This window comes from Phaethon lepturus, unplaced genomic scaffold (assembly GCF_000687285.1).
Source record: "Phaethon lepturus isolate BGI_N335 unplaced genomic scaffold, ASM68728v1 scaffold51034, whole genome shotgun sequence".
Classification (NCBI taxonomy): Eukaryota; Metazoa; Chordata; class Aves; order Phaethontiformes; family Phaethontidae; genus Phaethon; species Phaethon lepturus.
In genome coordinates, this window is record NW_010533526.1 from 1 (window position 1) to 16,002 (window position 16,002).

The window sequence follows — 16,002 nt, forward strand, 5'->3', positions numbered from 1 at the left end:
GCTTCCTCCCTTCATCCCTCCATCCTCCCCCCGCCCCGCATCCCTCCCTCCTGCATCCCTCCCTCCTGCATCCCTCCCTCCATCCCTCCCTCTGCCTGCGCAGAGCCGCGGACATGGCGCTCAGCAATTTCCTCTTCGCTCAGTGCATCTGCTACTTCCTGGCCTTCCTCTTCAGCTTCATCGTGGTGGTGCCGCTCTCCGAGAATGGCAACGACTTCCACGGCCGGTGCCTGCTCTTCACCGAGGGCATGTGGCTCAACGCCAACCTGACGGTGGAGAGGCAGCGCTTCACTGTGCAGGAGTGGGGGCCTGAGGCTGCCTGCCGCTTCAGCATCTTCACCGGGCTCCTCTCCCTGCTGTTGGCCACAGTGCAGGCCTGGAGGACCCTCTTCTTCCTCTGCAAAGGGCATGAGGAGTAAGTATTCCCGGGGAGGGAAGGGGGTGCCCATCCCTCCTGCAGGCTGGGGCAGGCGGGAGCAGCCCAGGGGCAAAACATTGGGCTTTGCACCATCCAGATCATCCTGCGCCCTAGAGGGGTCTGGGGCGAGGCGGTGTATTGCCTGCGTCTGTCTGCACACATACCACGTACACCCCCGCCTGTGTCCAGGGCCCTCTCCGCAGAATGCTCCCCTGCAGGAATTTGAGGTGGGGGCCCAGATTCACCACTATATGCCTGCTGCCCTTTGGCAATCTGGGAGCAGCATCTGGCCAGCCCTGCTGTGGTGGGCATGGAGGGTGCTGGGAGCCGTGGGGCAATGCTGGAGGCTGGGGCTCGCAGGTGCCTCCTGCCCATGGTCCCACTAACATGTCCCTTCCCCAGACGTACACCGGGAATGTCAAAAACCTTGAAACAACATGGTTGTGTGTGGGAGGGGGCAGAAGGGGCTCGCTGGTGATCCCCCTCTATTGTTATCCTGCTTTTGTGGTGGACATGGCAACTATTGCGGAGAGCAACTACTGCTTGGTTACGACACGAGAGCAACGCTGAGTGCTCCTGGCAGCAGCCGCAGGGTTGCACTGGCAACCAGTTACTGTGCTCAGACAAACCAAGGGGTGTCAGACCCCAGCAGGAGCAGTGAGAGGCTTGGTGGTCCAGGCAGCAGCCTAGGAGCTCTGTGCCCTGTGCTCGCCGCTCTGGTGGCCTGCCCTGCCGCCGTGGGCAGAGCCCCTGGCACGGGTAACCCAGCCTGCGGGTGCTGCGGGGCCAGGGCCCTCCAAGCGTCCAGCTGCACAGAGGTGGGAAGGCAGGAGCATGCACTGATGGCTGGCTAGACTAGGAAAGGCATTTTCCATGGTTTAGGGACCATGCCAAAGGTAAATCTCTTGTGTCCAGGTCTATTTAGACTGGAGGTTTCTTGGGTCAGCGGCTGTTACGCACATCTGGGCTTGTACAACACCTTGATGTTGTTAGTACTGGGGAGGGGATAGCAGTGTTGTCTATCTGCCTCTTTCCAACCGCTCTCAGGCTGCCTAATACTAAAACAAGCTACAGCAAGTATAGGCCAGAAACTTATTTCCGTATTAAAACTTACCTTACAAGATCTAAATATAACCAGGGACCTAATATTCAGCCTCCTCAGGTAATCAGATACCTATAGAGGTTTAGTTGAAGTCAGATGTTTATTTTAATTTTTTGCAGTTCAGAATTAGTTAATTTTTGGAAGAAACCAGCAGTGAAACCCTTGTAATAATGAAATTTGGATCAGATGTTTGGCCTGCTTCCAAACGTGGCTAATTAGTTCAAAACTGTTGGGCAGGGCCCTGAAAATTGTCCCTTTAGGATTGCTGCTGTGCCAGCTCTAGAGTAAGTTGGCCCGAGGCAGTCGGGGTAGCACCCTATACATCCTAGCAAGGTGAGCAGTCTTCATGTGCAATGGCATCAAATGATTGCTGTCAGATAGTTAGGACTGCTAAAAATCCTTCTTAAAAGGGTCTCAGGACCCTTTGCCTCAGGAACAGACTGAGCTCAAGTTGCCTGTGGGAGTGGGAGAAGCAAGTGCTGGCTGCCAGCCATGCTCTGGGTCTGGGGCTATTCAGCTCAGCTGAAAAGTAGAGGTACAACTCAGATACTTCACTTCTACGACTGCAAAGCGACTTCTACTTTGAGCGTAAACATTTATCGTGACAGGACATCCACTCCATCTGGAATGTGCAGCTTGAAATTCTGATCTAAGGAGAAAAATGTGTGAGGTAGAGAGCCAAATAGTTAGCACCGTTCTCTACCAAGATGCCCTGGCCTTAGGAACTTCCAGCACATGGCTACTGATTGCCTGGTGCAAATCAAGTGCAATGCTGAGCTCTGCTTTGTCAGTGGAAGGTCAGATTCTGGACCTTGGCACCTCTTATGCTGCAGGGTAGGAAGTAGAGGGAGGACTAGAGGTCCTGGGCTGATGAGGATCCACTGAATAATCCTGGCAACAGTTCCTTTTCTAGAGTTGTTAACTAATCCTGGTGTCAACTTTGTTTTATTCAGTGGACAGCCCAAGTCTTTTCTGCCTCTCAGGCCACCATACCACGCTAAGGTACACACAGTGGATATGGCTTTAGCAACACTCGGGATGAAATCCAGGCTAGGTGTGAAATCAGGGCAGGGACAGTGAACATGCAACACGATGGTGTGCTTGTACCAGCTCCCTCTGCTGCACGGTTGACCCTGGCACTCAGCAGAGGTAAGCTGATCTAGTCTTCCAAGTCCAGTGAAGCTGAAGGACAAGAGTAGGTTTCATCTCAATGTTCATCTACAAATCAGGTGTCTTGGCATCCAGCTCCAGTCTGTAAGGGCACTTCTGGAAGGTGGTTTATTTCACTTCTTTTCTATCAGTGTTGGGATGGGACGACTGCCACTTTAGAGAGAACCTAGACAGCCCCTCTAAAGCCATGTCAATCCAGGAACAAGCATCCTAACCCCACTGGTAATTGTTTCCTCATCTCATTTTAAAGAAGTCCTCTTGAAATCACATATGTCTCACCATGTATAACCTATAGAAATTAGGATTGTCCAGCCCAGAACCTTCCCAGGTTTCAAACACTGTCTCAGAAAGCCTCTCGGCTTTTCATTCAATGAGCCACCAGGGAAAAGAAATGACTGGGTTTTTTTGTTCTTTGGGGAGAGTAGAGTCCTTCTATCCCCAGTGTAATGAGAGTGGCACTGGTGCGAAATTCATCATATTCATCCTTACCACTTAACCTCGATAGGATGACCTGACTCCTGGAGTTGCCAGTCTGTCTCCAACCTGGAGTAGATGCCCAGTTTTTAGATAATGGGGCTTTCCAAGTGCAACCTAGAGCAGTTTCAAGTAGAGAAGGACTTGGTCAGATGAATGAGAAAAGGTTTAGGAAGTTTTCACTAGCTAGAATTAAGGGGGGAGTCAAGCAGCGAGGTTGGAAAATGAGTTGGGCAATTCCTTGACCTTCCGGGACCACCCTCTGCTGCTCCAAACACAGCATGTGCCTAGGGCTGGCCTGGTTGGGCAGACTTAGCGGGGCTGAATTAAATTAGCGTTCAGCTGGCAGAAGTAACATACTGACACCAAAGCCAGAGAAGTCCCAGGAGAAGCCGGCCTGCTCTGCAAATTGCCCATAAAACTGAGATTCTTGTCCTCTGATGGCAGTACCTTGTGTTACATTGCTTAAAATGATTATAGCTATCAGTACTGTGTTGTTTTATTTTAGTTTCCCTCTCCTAGGCAATTTTTGTCCCAATTATCACTTTAGTAATGAAATAATTTTAGCTCCAGTTACTATATAATTTGAGCTAATGGCATTTATTTTAACAATGCTGATTTTCATTATTACAGCTAATGAAAGCCACGCTGTGTATGAACAATGGCCACTTAGTATTTATGATTTAAAGCCCCATCCTCTTACAGTGAAAAAAAAATCAAAATCAAAAGCAGTTACAAATGAAGATAATGTGACTCAAAATCATAATCCATAGATTTTCAATGTATTAGGTGTTCTTAATTAAAGCAGATGTGTTTCAAATGGAAACTGCTATCTTGTGCCCAGTGTATGCTGCTTAGAGAGACTGCTGATGTTGTGTTTCAGCTGTTTATGAGTTACATTTTTCTTCCTTTTTATTGCAGCTCTTTCTTTTATGCCTTCCTGAATCTGCTGATCAGCGCCTTTGTGGTGTTTATCACATTTATTGCTAGCACTATAGTGAGTGTAGGATTTAACATGTGGTGTGATGCAATTACCGAAAAAGGAAGCATGCCGAATAGGTTAGTATTGAAGAATACTTTTTCTTCCTTTTTTTTTTTTCTTTTTCATATATGCACAAATGAATAGTGGTGTTACAAACTGTAGTTATTACATGCAAGGTGAGCAAGGGGGAGAAGGCATCTGTAATGGGGAAATCCAGGTTTTCTTTCATCTGGAACAAAAAAAGGAAATCAAACTTTTTTTGCATTTAGCTCCCACAAAGGCAAGCACAGTTTCCATGGAGTTTCACGGTCTCTTTAAAGTCGCAATCATATGCAAAAGGAGAGCTAGATGTGGAAATGCTGTAAGAATGGGGGGAGCGTGGTCTTGTGAGCAGGGCAGGGGACTGGGCGTCAGGGCTCCTGGCTTGCTGTCCTGGCTCTGCCACCGACCCACTGTGTGACAGCGGGCAAGTCACCCACCCTGCCTGTGCCACAACACACCGTCATCTAAAAATCAGTATAAAGCTGCTGGCCTCACAGCACTGCTGTGGACGCCCTGAGAGCCGAAGAATGGAAGGTACTTTGTAAGTGCAAAGTACAGATGGTTGACTCTTACAGTGCACAAAATGTACAGCTGCTAAAATGGTCTACGGTAGCCCACGATGCTTATGCTCCTTATAGAAAACATGATAAGCTGAGGTAGATTTTTTCCTATCAACAAAATAACAATGAAGAGAGAGGGAAAGGTGACATTTTATGTCATATGATATTGAATAAACGCAGTATTTAAAGCATACATTTATGTTGCATATTGTCATATGTTGTAAAATGCCATAGTAAATGTTCTGTTTAGGGCTGCAACGATTAATCGAATTATTCGAATATTCGGTTACAAGTTCTATTACAAAAAAAGCCTAATCGAATATTCGGATAAGAACCCAAGATGACCGACAGCACTGAAAAGGAGAGAGAAGAGGCTGCAGAAATCAACAAAGAGATAGAAAGACAACCTCAAAATCCTGGGATTTTTTTCACAACAGTAAAATCCAAGTTATTTGTAAAGTTTGTAGGCAGCCTCTATCTTACCATCAGAGTATCGTCTCCTTGCTGGAGCATCTGAAACAAAAACACCCACACAATCCCTTCTTCTGAGGCTTTTCCTGATGAAGTCAAAAGGTAACGGAGGCTCATACACTTTGTTTCATTGAGGGGTGAAGCAACCAACCTGGGGTGATGCCAGATGCGTATATGTGGGAGGTTTGGAGGTAGCGGGAGAAGAGGGTTTTAAGTGTGCTGTTTTCATAATAACTGTTATGGTTCCACTTATGGAAGATTGGTGTTATCACTTACATAATTATACATCTTTTTTTTAAAGAAAGTAACCACATGCCTTTTTCAGCCTAGTTTTAGAGAAGATTGGCAAGCAACCTGGTTACTGCAATAACTTAAATATCTTTTGATAGAACATGCCATTGTGACTGTTTGAAACACATTTAAGATGTTGCTTCATTTCATGTTTGGTTTGCCTGTTTGGAATCTCTGAAATAATTGTCTTTTTTCCCCTCCGATGCCTTCCTTGGGTAGCTGTGAAGAGTTACAGGATATAGATCTCGAACTGAATTTAGAAAACTCTGCTTTCTATGACCAGTTTGCTATTGCACAGGTAGGTTGGAGTAGATCATGGTTCTATTCCAGTTCACTTACCATTTGCTCATTGATCTGGGATTGCTGGAGCTGAACTACCATTCCTCTGGAATCAATGGGTATGTTTCCACTGACTTCAACAAGTGCTATCAGGATGATAGTGATGGGTACATTTGCATTTTAAATTCAAAACAGAAAGTTTTGAGTGTGGACATGTCAAAACCTGACTCTGCCACTGATCTTGTTAATCCTGATGGAAAATTTATTGTTTCTCCAAAGGATGAGCTCTGCAAATGTTGCAACACTCTGGTGTCCTGGAGCTGTTCAGAATAATGTCTGACCTGCACCAGACCATGGGGATATTAGCTTTGACTTCCATGAGTTTGTCTGAGATCACCTGAGCCCATATAAATATCAGATCATTGAAAATATTGAAAGATTAGTGTATTTTAGCTAGGGCTGTTTTCTGATGAATCTTCAAGAATTAGACCTCTAAGGCTGTCAGACCTTTCTATGGAGTGTGCTAGCCCTAAGTCAACGTTCAAAGGCAGTAAGCACTGTGACTTGAGCACTTGTGCATGTGAGCACATACTAGTTCTGCAAGGAGGATAGCCCCATCCATGCAGGGCTGCACCCTGCACATGCACCCATACACATGCTTCTTGTGTTGCCCCTCACAGAAAGAGACATTAGCTTGCCTGGGGCACTCCTCAAAGGTAACTGTGCTTCTTGGACGCAGGCTAGTTTTGTGTCTTTGTTGTCAGCACTGACATCTAGACACCCAGCTCGGACATACCTGCATGTAGGATAGAAATATGTCATAAAAACAGCCCCTTTATCATAGGATCATAGAGTCATAGAATAGTTTGGGTTGAAAGGGAACTTTAAAAGTCATCTAGTCCAACCCTCCCCACAATCATGCTAGCCCAAGGCCAGGCTGTATTTTGTAGCAGAATTTGCCATCAACTCCTAATCTGCCAGCTAGTGAGAGGGTAGCTGAAGTAAACCTATTATCCTGTTATCTATTTATAGTTTTGAGTTCATGGGAACTAAATGTCCATGTCCATCCTGTGATCTCAGCGTGGACAGTTTATAATTTATATGCAGGAGAAGGCATTTCTCTGACAGGGAGCCATGCCTAAAAAGTCAAGGTTCATGCATGTAGCACTTCAGTTGAAGAAGAGTTAACATATCACAGCATATAGGAGGATCAACTCAAGCTGTCGAATGCAGCTCCCCACACCGATCCGTACCCCTCCGGATGTTCCTGGGTAGAGCTAGCCTGCGAGGTGCAGCCTCCGAGCTCTGCACACACCCAAGTATAGGAGCCTGGGTGCATAACAGCTCCAGGGGAACACTGTTTGACTTCAAAAGCTGAACTCTGTAGTGTCGAAGTGAATCCTGATTGTGACTGTTTGAAGAAAGGACCAAGCAGGGAAAAAATCTTGCAGCATTGTCTTCTGATATCCAGGGTGTGGTACGCAGAGTTGGATGAAGACATGAGAATAGGATCTGTCTGTGGAGGGCAAATAAGCTTCTTTGAAACAGTAGAAAGAAAAACCCAAGAATTGACTAGTCTTGCCGGCTAAAGCAACCAGTTCCTTATAAGTGCAATAATTTCCTACAGTAGACTTTAATTAGAAGCATGTGGTTTGAATGGAGATATCGAGATTGTTGACAATTTTGGAATTACAAATATAGGCTCTGGATAATATCTAGAATGGAAGAACAGGCAGCTTAAAGCTTTGGATATTTGGCACAATGTATATGTGTGTGTACAAACTGACACAGGTACACAGACCCTGTCTCTGTCTGCTTTCCCCCCATTCAGATGCTTCCAACACATCAGAATGACTCTGGGAGTTTCACTGAATTTGGCTAAATCCATGTAGATTCTTTCATATCAAATATGCTGACAAGACCACAGCAGTAAGAGATATCTGAATGCCTTTAAGATAATATTTCATTAATGGAGTGCTTAAGAAATGAATGCAAAGTTTCCAATTCTTTAGATATGGTCATATAAAGCCAAATTAATATCCCTTATTTCCAAAAATATTCTTTACTGGTTAACTGAGATAATTGTTAAATATGGGCAGAAATACTTAAGAGAATTTCCAAAGTGCATGAGATATATAGGAACATAAACTCCCTTTAAAAAATAATATTCCTTGCTTATCTAAATTGGCTATTAGAGTAAACAACCGTATTACTGTCTGGAAGTGTTTAAATTGTTGTATTTTTTTAATTAAAAACACAGTATGTCAAAACTGAAATACAGGGATTCAATTAATATTTCTTTGCTAAAGGCACCATAGAATTAAAATGGAATTTGTGCCATAAAGCCTTAACACAAATGAACCTCCTCCGAGACAGGGAGGCCAACATTCAAGCACTTGTACAAATCAAAATGTAATTATTTCTAAGAAGTTAAGCAAAAGAGATTGACAAGTTAGTGATGGAACTTATTGCAGATCTGAGGCTTTGAGCCCAGTTATCTCATGCCAAGTACAAATGTTCATGCTCATGTGAACCGGTTACCCAGAGTGTAACAGTTCAATTGGTAAGATTTTCTCAACATTTTGAATAGAAATACCTTAAAATGTATACTTCTCCAGGGGTAGTGGGAGGCCCGAAGGACTTGGGAAGAAAGTTTTGGAAAATTTCTTAAAACATATTGCAGTTCTGAAGTAACAAAATTGAAACAATCCCAAGAATTTGGGGCTGGACAGAATGTCAGATATGGGAAGTTCAATGGATGCACCTGGATTATACAGATTTTTTTCATTATTGTACTTAGTGCATTTTTGCTTCAGTTTTTCTAGTACATAAAAAATTTCTCCTTTTAAGCTAGGAATAACTTGACAGAGTTTAGGAACAGTGGGACCAGGATCTCACTGGGTGTGACTTGGCATGACTTCATGGGTTTTGGTCCAGCTGAGATTTCGATATTCAGACAGTTGACTGACTTTGTTTCTACAATACAGTACTGACCTCTATCATTTCTTTTCTTCTCTAGTTTGGTCTCTGGGCTGCCTGGCTGACTTGGCTGGGAATTACCATTCTGGCTTTTCTGAAGGTTTATCACAACTACAGGCAGGAGGACCTGCTAGATAGCCTGATCCATGAGAAGGAGCTGTTGCTAGGAAGATCATCCTCACGAACCTCTTTGCAAGATGAGAAAAGTGGCATGATCTAAAGTGTAAGCAAATTTCCAGGGCAGGATCTAGATTTTATTATTCAGTAGTATGAGCTGAAGTTGAGTCAGGGTATTGAGTATGTGAGATCTTTTCTTTCCTGAAAGGAGATGTACTTGTGAATCACCCACTTCTTCCATGAGAAATTGTTGTCAGAAATACTTATATTGGGATACAGAGAACGAACAGTCCCCTGTGCTGCTGTCACAACGAACTTTCTGTCCCGTGCAGGCACAACCTGTAACCTGCTCTTGCTAGCAGAGCTCCTACGTGCTATCGCTGGCTTTCGGGGAAGGGGCCTTTTTTGAAGACTGTGCTGGCAAGACCAGGCTACAGACTCTTAGGCTATTTCTTCAAACTATTCTGTAACTGGGGCTGTGTCGGCTGAGTCCATTCCCTCTTCTCTCCCTCTCCTCCCTTTTGCTGGTAAAGCCGCCCCTATTCTCACTTTATTCTGGGTAATTGCAGCTCTGGTCCAGGTACAGACTCTTGCTGTCTCTGCTTTTGCTGTGTGTGGACACAGTGCTGACAAACCTGTTGCTCCTGCTCTGATTTTGAGTTCATTTAGAACATAGACACCTGTGTTCCAGACTTAATATTTAATGTTGGACAGTGTTAATGAATTTCATGAAACCACTATATTATTACAGTATCTGTCAAAAACTGTGTATCATTTGGAAAGATGGTGGAGAATTTTTGTGGTTTTCTTTCTTCTTAGATTTTGGCATGGCCAACATTTATTATGACTCCTGAAGTGTAGTGTAACTCGCAATTGCTGAAGCTTGCATACTAAGAAATTAGGCTGAATAGATAGTATTAATGTTTGTGCATTTATAAATGTAACTTGGTCCCTAACATTGTATACTATTCAGTTTCGAGTATTAGAATTTACTTGTGCTATTTATTTAATATAAGGTATGCAAAATTACTGTAAACTTTTGCATTGTAGATCTCTATATATCTATAAACATAGCAAGGAGCTTGAACAGCTGAGTTATTTTATAGGTAGTTCAGTGTTGAATGGGTTTGTTCTCCCCACTCACGGGCAGGAGTTCCAGGGCTGATTAATTTTGCTGTGAAAAGGGATAAGAACTGTCCTTTTCACAAAGCTCACTAGTGACTTTGTTGTTGAGTTCAGTTTTGCTTGGCCAGTGCTTCAAGTAAGGTGGATGGTTGAAACGAGAAGTAGATCCGATAATGAAGGAGAGTCACTCCGAAGAGTGTGCGGTTTGCATGGCGGCGAAGTAAAGTTGTACTGCAGTTAGGCAGATATCCCTGGGTACACATTACACAGAAGTGATTCAGCAGAAAACTTAAGCAAGCAGTTTAGGTTGAAGAAGAATTTTTGTGAGTACATAGACACTGCCAGTGGCAGCTGTTTTTGAGCTGAGGCTCAAATTATTGCAACACGAGTGCAAACCGTGCATATCTGTGTTGCCTGGTAAATAAGAAGGTTGGGGAGAGAAGACAGCAGGCTTCTACCCCATCAGAGCTCAAGCCTGGGGCTAGCACAACCATGTAGATTTACAGTCCCCCATGTCTTCTGGGAACTGTAGAGTGCTTGAAGCTTATGCATTCGTTTGAAAGAGAATTTGAAGTCATAACAAATCCCTAAATTTGTAAGCATTTAGGGCGTAAAATCTAACATTACATTTAACAGCCAAATTGTTCTCATAGGTTTAGGGAAAAAGAACCCTCCATGGGCTGTAAGCAGTGAGCTGGTCCTGTGAACACTGCTTATAGTCCCAGCTGGCCACAGCTGTCTGTAAGAGAGATGTTGTTTTTCAGCATGATTTCTGCCCACCAGGGAATGCAATTCCTCCAAAAGCTTTACAGTAGTGGCTTTTTTGTAGTTGTGAATTGACATCAGAAGAGGAGTTCCTGAAGAGGGAATCAGAGATCAGGTTAGGTAATACCAATTTAAAATTCTGAGATCAGGACTGTTGGAGTGACTTTTTTTATTCATTTAGTCTAATAAGAGATAGAGTCTTGCAGGAACCTAAGCCCTTTTCCAGGGCATGACCTTCCCCTTTAAACCCTGACGAAGGGCTTGGGTCCTGAAAGTTAGCCTGCTTCTTATGTTTCCCCAGTTGTTTCTCCAACTGTAAAATACACTACTTCTCCCTTCAGTCTCACTTTGAATTTAAGATTTGGCAGTGATGTCTCTTCCCAGAAATTACTTCAGTGCATGCCTTACTCCTCATGTGGAACCATACTGTTGCTTTGTATAATGTATTTTATGTATGTACCAAATGAGGCTTAGGCTGAAGTAACATGTGGGTTGGGACCACCGTTCCTGGTTTTGCTTGGGGTTTTGAAGAACCAGGAGGCAGAAGATAGCAAGTGTGTCCTCCTCATCCTTGCTCCGACAGACCAGGGCTCAAGCCTTGTCTCTGGTTCTGAGTAAGAAGATGTTGCTGATCGGTGAGGTTGTCTGGAGCTGATGCTCTCTTCTACCTCTCTTTTCTCCTGTCTCAGGGTCTTTTCCTCCTTTCCACTTCCATGAGAAGCAGAAAACCCTGGTCCTGGGGTTTCTACTTTTGTTGAATGTTGTGGTTAGCATTTTCACTAGTATTTGTCACCCTGAGACTGTCTCCCTGACGCTTATCTTCATTGTTCTGCAGCTCAATAGAAAAAAGGTGGGATTTTTAAAGCACCTGGGACAGCCAGGATCCCACCTCGAAGAAAAAGTCAATAGGAATGAAATACTTCAGCCTTTGGGAAGTCCAGCTTAACCTCTCTAATTCATGTACCTTGGTGAATTCTTCTAACCCCAGTTGCATTTCAGTGCTATTGAATGCAAGCATCTTGGCTGGTGGACTTGACATGTAAACTGAAAAGAGTTTTCCCCAGCTTGACCAGGTGAGGTGAGGCTGGCACACAGCTTGCAAGCATCAGTGATGTTTAAAAGCAAAGCTAGTTTTGAAGGAAGACCCTGGGCAGATGAGAAGGCAGAGCATGTATTGAGAAGCTCTCTGGCTGACTTGAGGGGAGGAAGGGTATCATGCAATGCCCAGTTATTGGACCTGCTTGGGCTTTTTTGTTTGCATTTAGCTTTCTGTCACCTCTTCTCCTAAAGCTTGGACACTCAGGCCAACCTGGTGATGCCAGGCTGAAAATATGTTAGAATAGCAGTATTATTTGTACAGACATACCTACCTACCTACCTACCTACCTATGCTCTCTCTCACACACCTCTCCCTTTTGTACATTTCTGAGCTCTGTTTTTGGTCATCCATTGCCAGCTAGCTCAGACTGTGGCTGCAGTAGGAGTTTCTCCGGGTCAAATGTTGCATTTCTGTTATTTCAATGCCTTCTTTAATTTGCCATCTCCAAAAGCAGGCCTCTGGGAACAGTCTAGCAAGAGGTGTCTTCAAAGAACTAGACCCTGTGTGGTATTTATACTTGTATTTATTTATAGTCACATGGTGGAAGGGGAAAAGCTTCGTGGCCTTTGCCTATGCAGCCCCTCCTGCTGCTGCCCATTGTAAAGCTGTGAGCCGTTCTGCTGGAGAACGCGGGATGCAGTTGTTTAGTCACCGTGTTCCCTGTGATGCTGAAACCAGTCAAAAGGTCTTTGTTTTGGCCTGTGAAAATTGCTTGCAATGCAGGGAGAGCCTTACTTGGTCGAATGCAACTGGATGCTGCTTTCCAAGGCACCAGGCTGTTGCCACAGTTATTCTGTTATATAAAATATATTCCCCATGTCCTGGCTACCATCTGTGGTTAATTCCCTGCCAGCAGTCCACATTGGATTAGAAAAATCTGAGCTAACAAATGTCGTCTGAGCTTTTAGATCAATGCTGTTTATTATTATTTTTATAATGGAGAAACAATTGAAGCCATTCTTTGGAATAGAATTTCCTCATGAGGGCACAACTGCTGATAACTTCTTACCCCACTAATTCATGAGGCATCTTTCAGCTGTGAAATTTCCATAACAATTGCAAAAAGAAGAGCATGATGATTTACTTTAGAAACTGAAGGACATGTGTGCTATGGCGATGTTTCTATGGTCCCTTAGAAAACTGGTTGTTATAATAACTAGTGATGGGTGCTTGAGCGTACAGACCTTGTTATGAAAGCATTCAGTGTCAGGGAGGTGATGTATGTGTGTATGTACAATGTATACAGATATATGCCAGAAATAATTCTACTGCTCTTCTGTGACATGCATATAGGCTCGTAACAAGCAGCTTAGGTCTGAGTAGTTGTTAGGTTGCCTTAACTTTCTACACTGCCTTTTTTTTACTTAGTATTAGGATATGTGCAATGATACGTAGGTTGTGATGTTGTTGTGGATGTGATATGAGTGGAGTAGGAAAGCATTGGCCAGTGTGCAACCTCCAAAGAGCTGAGAATGGTTTTTAATGGGGGTTTGCAGATGCAAAAAAGCCATGTTTCACCTTCATTTATCCTCCAGAATCTTTTAGTCTTTGTGGCATATTAGTCCAATCTCATTTGTTTGCACCTCATGCAGCTTAGCCCTTAGGCTGACAGCTGGAGACCGTCTTCTGGTGGGGGATGTGCACAGGAGTCTCTTCAGGCTGATCTGGGTGCAGAACGTGGGGTTCCCTTGCTAGGGAGGCGTCAGCCACTGGATAGGCTTTATGCTGGAAACAGGTTTTCTGCACAACCTCCAATCTACATGATGGGTGTCAGAAAATGCAGTCTCCAATGTGCAAATTCAGAATGGTGCCAGCTGCAAAATGTTCAGTGCAAGAAAGTACATGCAAGGCTGGTGTTTGGGTGAATGTAGCTTTTATCGTCTCCCTTCTCCAAAGACCCCACCTCAAACATATTGCATGTAAAAGCACTTTTACTATTCAAATGATAAATCTAACAAAAATCCAGACAGTCATTCATACTGGCAAGACTTACAGCATTTTGTGACAAGCCAATCTGGATTTCGATAAAACTTTTATCTTTTCTTCTAAATCAATGACCTGGGTGTGAACATCCTTGAGCTAATGGGAATCCTGTCTGTATCCAGATCCTAAATTTGTGCCTCAGGCCATTTCCTTTGCTGATGGAAATAGCCCATTATTATCTCATTGGAATGTTTACTTTGGAGCCCACAAATGTCCTTTCTTTATGCTTAAGCAATCTAGGAAGAGAGGCAGGTTTTCCCTGGCTAGTTTCCACACCTTCATGCAGTGAGAAAATGCTCATATAGGTTCATGAGCACTGAAACTGTTTTAGAATTATTTCTGTTCATGGTCTTAATGCCTTGAAGTGCATGTTTCTATTTCTGTCCTTCATAAGAAAGAGGAAACTTAATCTGAGCTGTGTTTTAATATGCACAAATACATATATAAGAGATTTTTGATTTTTTTTTAAGTGACAAAATTGCACTCAGTAATTTATGAATCTAACAACTGCATAGTAGACAGCACTTTCATGTACTCCTGACATAGAAGGGAAAAACACTACTGCACTCTCTCAGAAAACTTAACATTTCTTTCTGAGAGGTTAGACAGCAATTTACTTAATATATAGCACGTACTGCTTATTTCAGTGCAGGCATGTAATTGATAACATCTTTTCATTCTGTTGTTGGGAAGAATATTTACATAGCAATGCTTTCTCTTTAGGTTTTTTTTTGTCCATGCCAAAGAGTGTAGTTGAACTGCTATTGCAAACATAGATTAACGTGAATGTATTCACCTGAGTGCTTAAAATTTTCTACCTCTCATAGCTGCTATAAATGCTATAACTGTTTGAACTGTTATCGCACGCGATAGACAAAAGGACTGAATCCATGTGAGAATCTAAATCCAAAAGATTTAGGATTTAACTCTTATTAGTTTCCATGTTAGATTCTTGTTCCTAAAACATGGGCATAGGCACCCAAGAAGGGCTGTGTGAACAGCTCTTTTGATTGGTCAAATAATGCTATTTTTTAAAACAATGAGCTACTTGTTAAAATGCCTGTGACGGTCCTTCCCCAGCCGTCCCCACTGGCAGGTAAATCAGGCTTCATCTCCCCCTCTGCCTTGGGAGACACAAGCCTCCGTCTCCATGGGAAATGCCTCCACCATGCTGCTATCCTGGATCCCCCTCAAATCCTCCTGCTGGAGCTTTCCTGCATGGCTTGAAATTCCTGAATAACAATGTCTTAGGCTGGTGGTTCTGGTGTTTATCAAGGAGACAAAGTACTTGGCAGCAAGAGCTGCTCACTGAATTAGCTTGAATTATTTGTATATGGTGGAAACCCAGTTTGAGAAGTTTTTATTCCCCCTTTCCGCTTGACTATGTTGTAAAGTGAGGGTTGACACAACCTGCCAGGAGGTGGGAATGAAGAGTCATCGTTGCTGTTGACCTCTTGGGTGATTTCTCACACAAATGAGTAGACAGTTGTTTGACAAAACTACTCTTTAGCCACTTCTTATTTTCCCCTCATTTCCCCCAGATTTGGGCAAGTTTGACTCCAGTTTGTATACAGGTTCTGAAGAGTATTTAGGAATGTGAGAAAAATTGCAGCTCCTATGGCAAGCTTTACCTTTTGTCAAAAATAAGAAAAAGCATTGCCGATTTTCCCTGTTCTCACTTGGCCTCGCTGGAGTACGATGTCAAAGCCTTCCCTTATACATAAGCCAGGCCTGATTCGGGTGACATGTTGCTCCAGGAGGTTCCCAAGGCTGATGCCAGCAGTCCGTTGAGGAACCTGGTGGAATTAGATGAATGCTATGTTAAACCATAGATTTTAAAGCAGGGAAATGTTTGAAAATCATCTGTCATGATATCCCAGATAACACAGTCCAGACCTCTTCCCCCACTCACTGCTGCAGCAGAGGGAATTGCTGTTCCCTGTTAACACTGTGAAGTCCCACAGTTTGTGGCTGAAATAGAGCACATCTTCCTGCAACACACGATTTTGATTGCATCACTTAACACTTTTGAGGCTGCTGCAAGAGTTTTAACCATCATTGTTTAAACATTGTTCAACATTTGACTTCAAAAGGTGCTAGCAGTCTCCTTATTAAACCACAGTCTTCAGGAGTTGCAGGCAGTTC

At 43.5% G+C, this 16,002-nt stretch overlaps 1 protein-coding gene across 1 annotated transcript; it reads left to right on the plus strand.

Annotated features, from left to right (window-relative positions):
• Positions 1–9: 9 nt before the first annotated feature.
• Positions 10–8,988, plus strand: TMEM179 (transmembrane protein 179). The gene is made up of 4 exons (XM_010285205.1): positions 10–415; positions 4,086–4,223; positions 5,730–5,808; positions 8,809–8,988. The coding sequence occupies exons 1-4, from the start codon at positions 114–116 to the stop codon at positions 8,986–8,988; spliced, it is 699 nt and encodes a 232-aa protein (XP_010283507.1). The 5' UTR covers positions 10–113.
• Positions 8,989–16,002: the final 7,014 nt, after the last annotated feature.

Bases quoted from the DNA above. Each gene is read 5' to 3' on its own strand.
- TMEM179 (XM_010285205.1), top strand. From the start codon at position 114: ATGGCGCTCAGCAATTTCCTCTTCGCTCAGTGCATCTGCTACTTCCTG. The intron at 416-4,085 runs GTAAGTATTCCC...TTTTTATTGCAG, and splicing joins CTCTGCAAAGGGCATGAGGA to CTCTTTCTTTTATGCCTTCC. The intron at 5,809-8,808 runs GTAGGTTGGAGT...TTTCTTCTCTAG, and splicing joins ACCAGTTTGCTATTGCACAG to TTTGGTCTCTGGGCTGCCTG.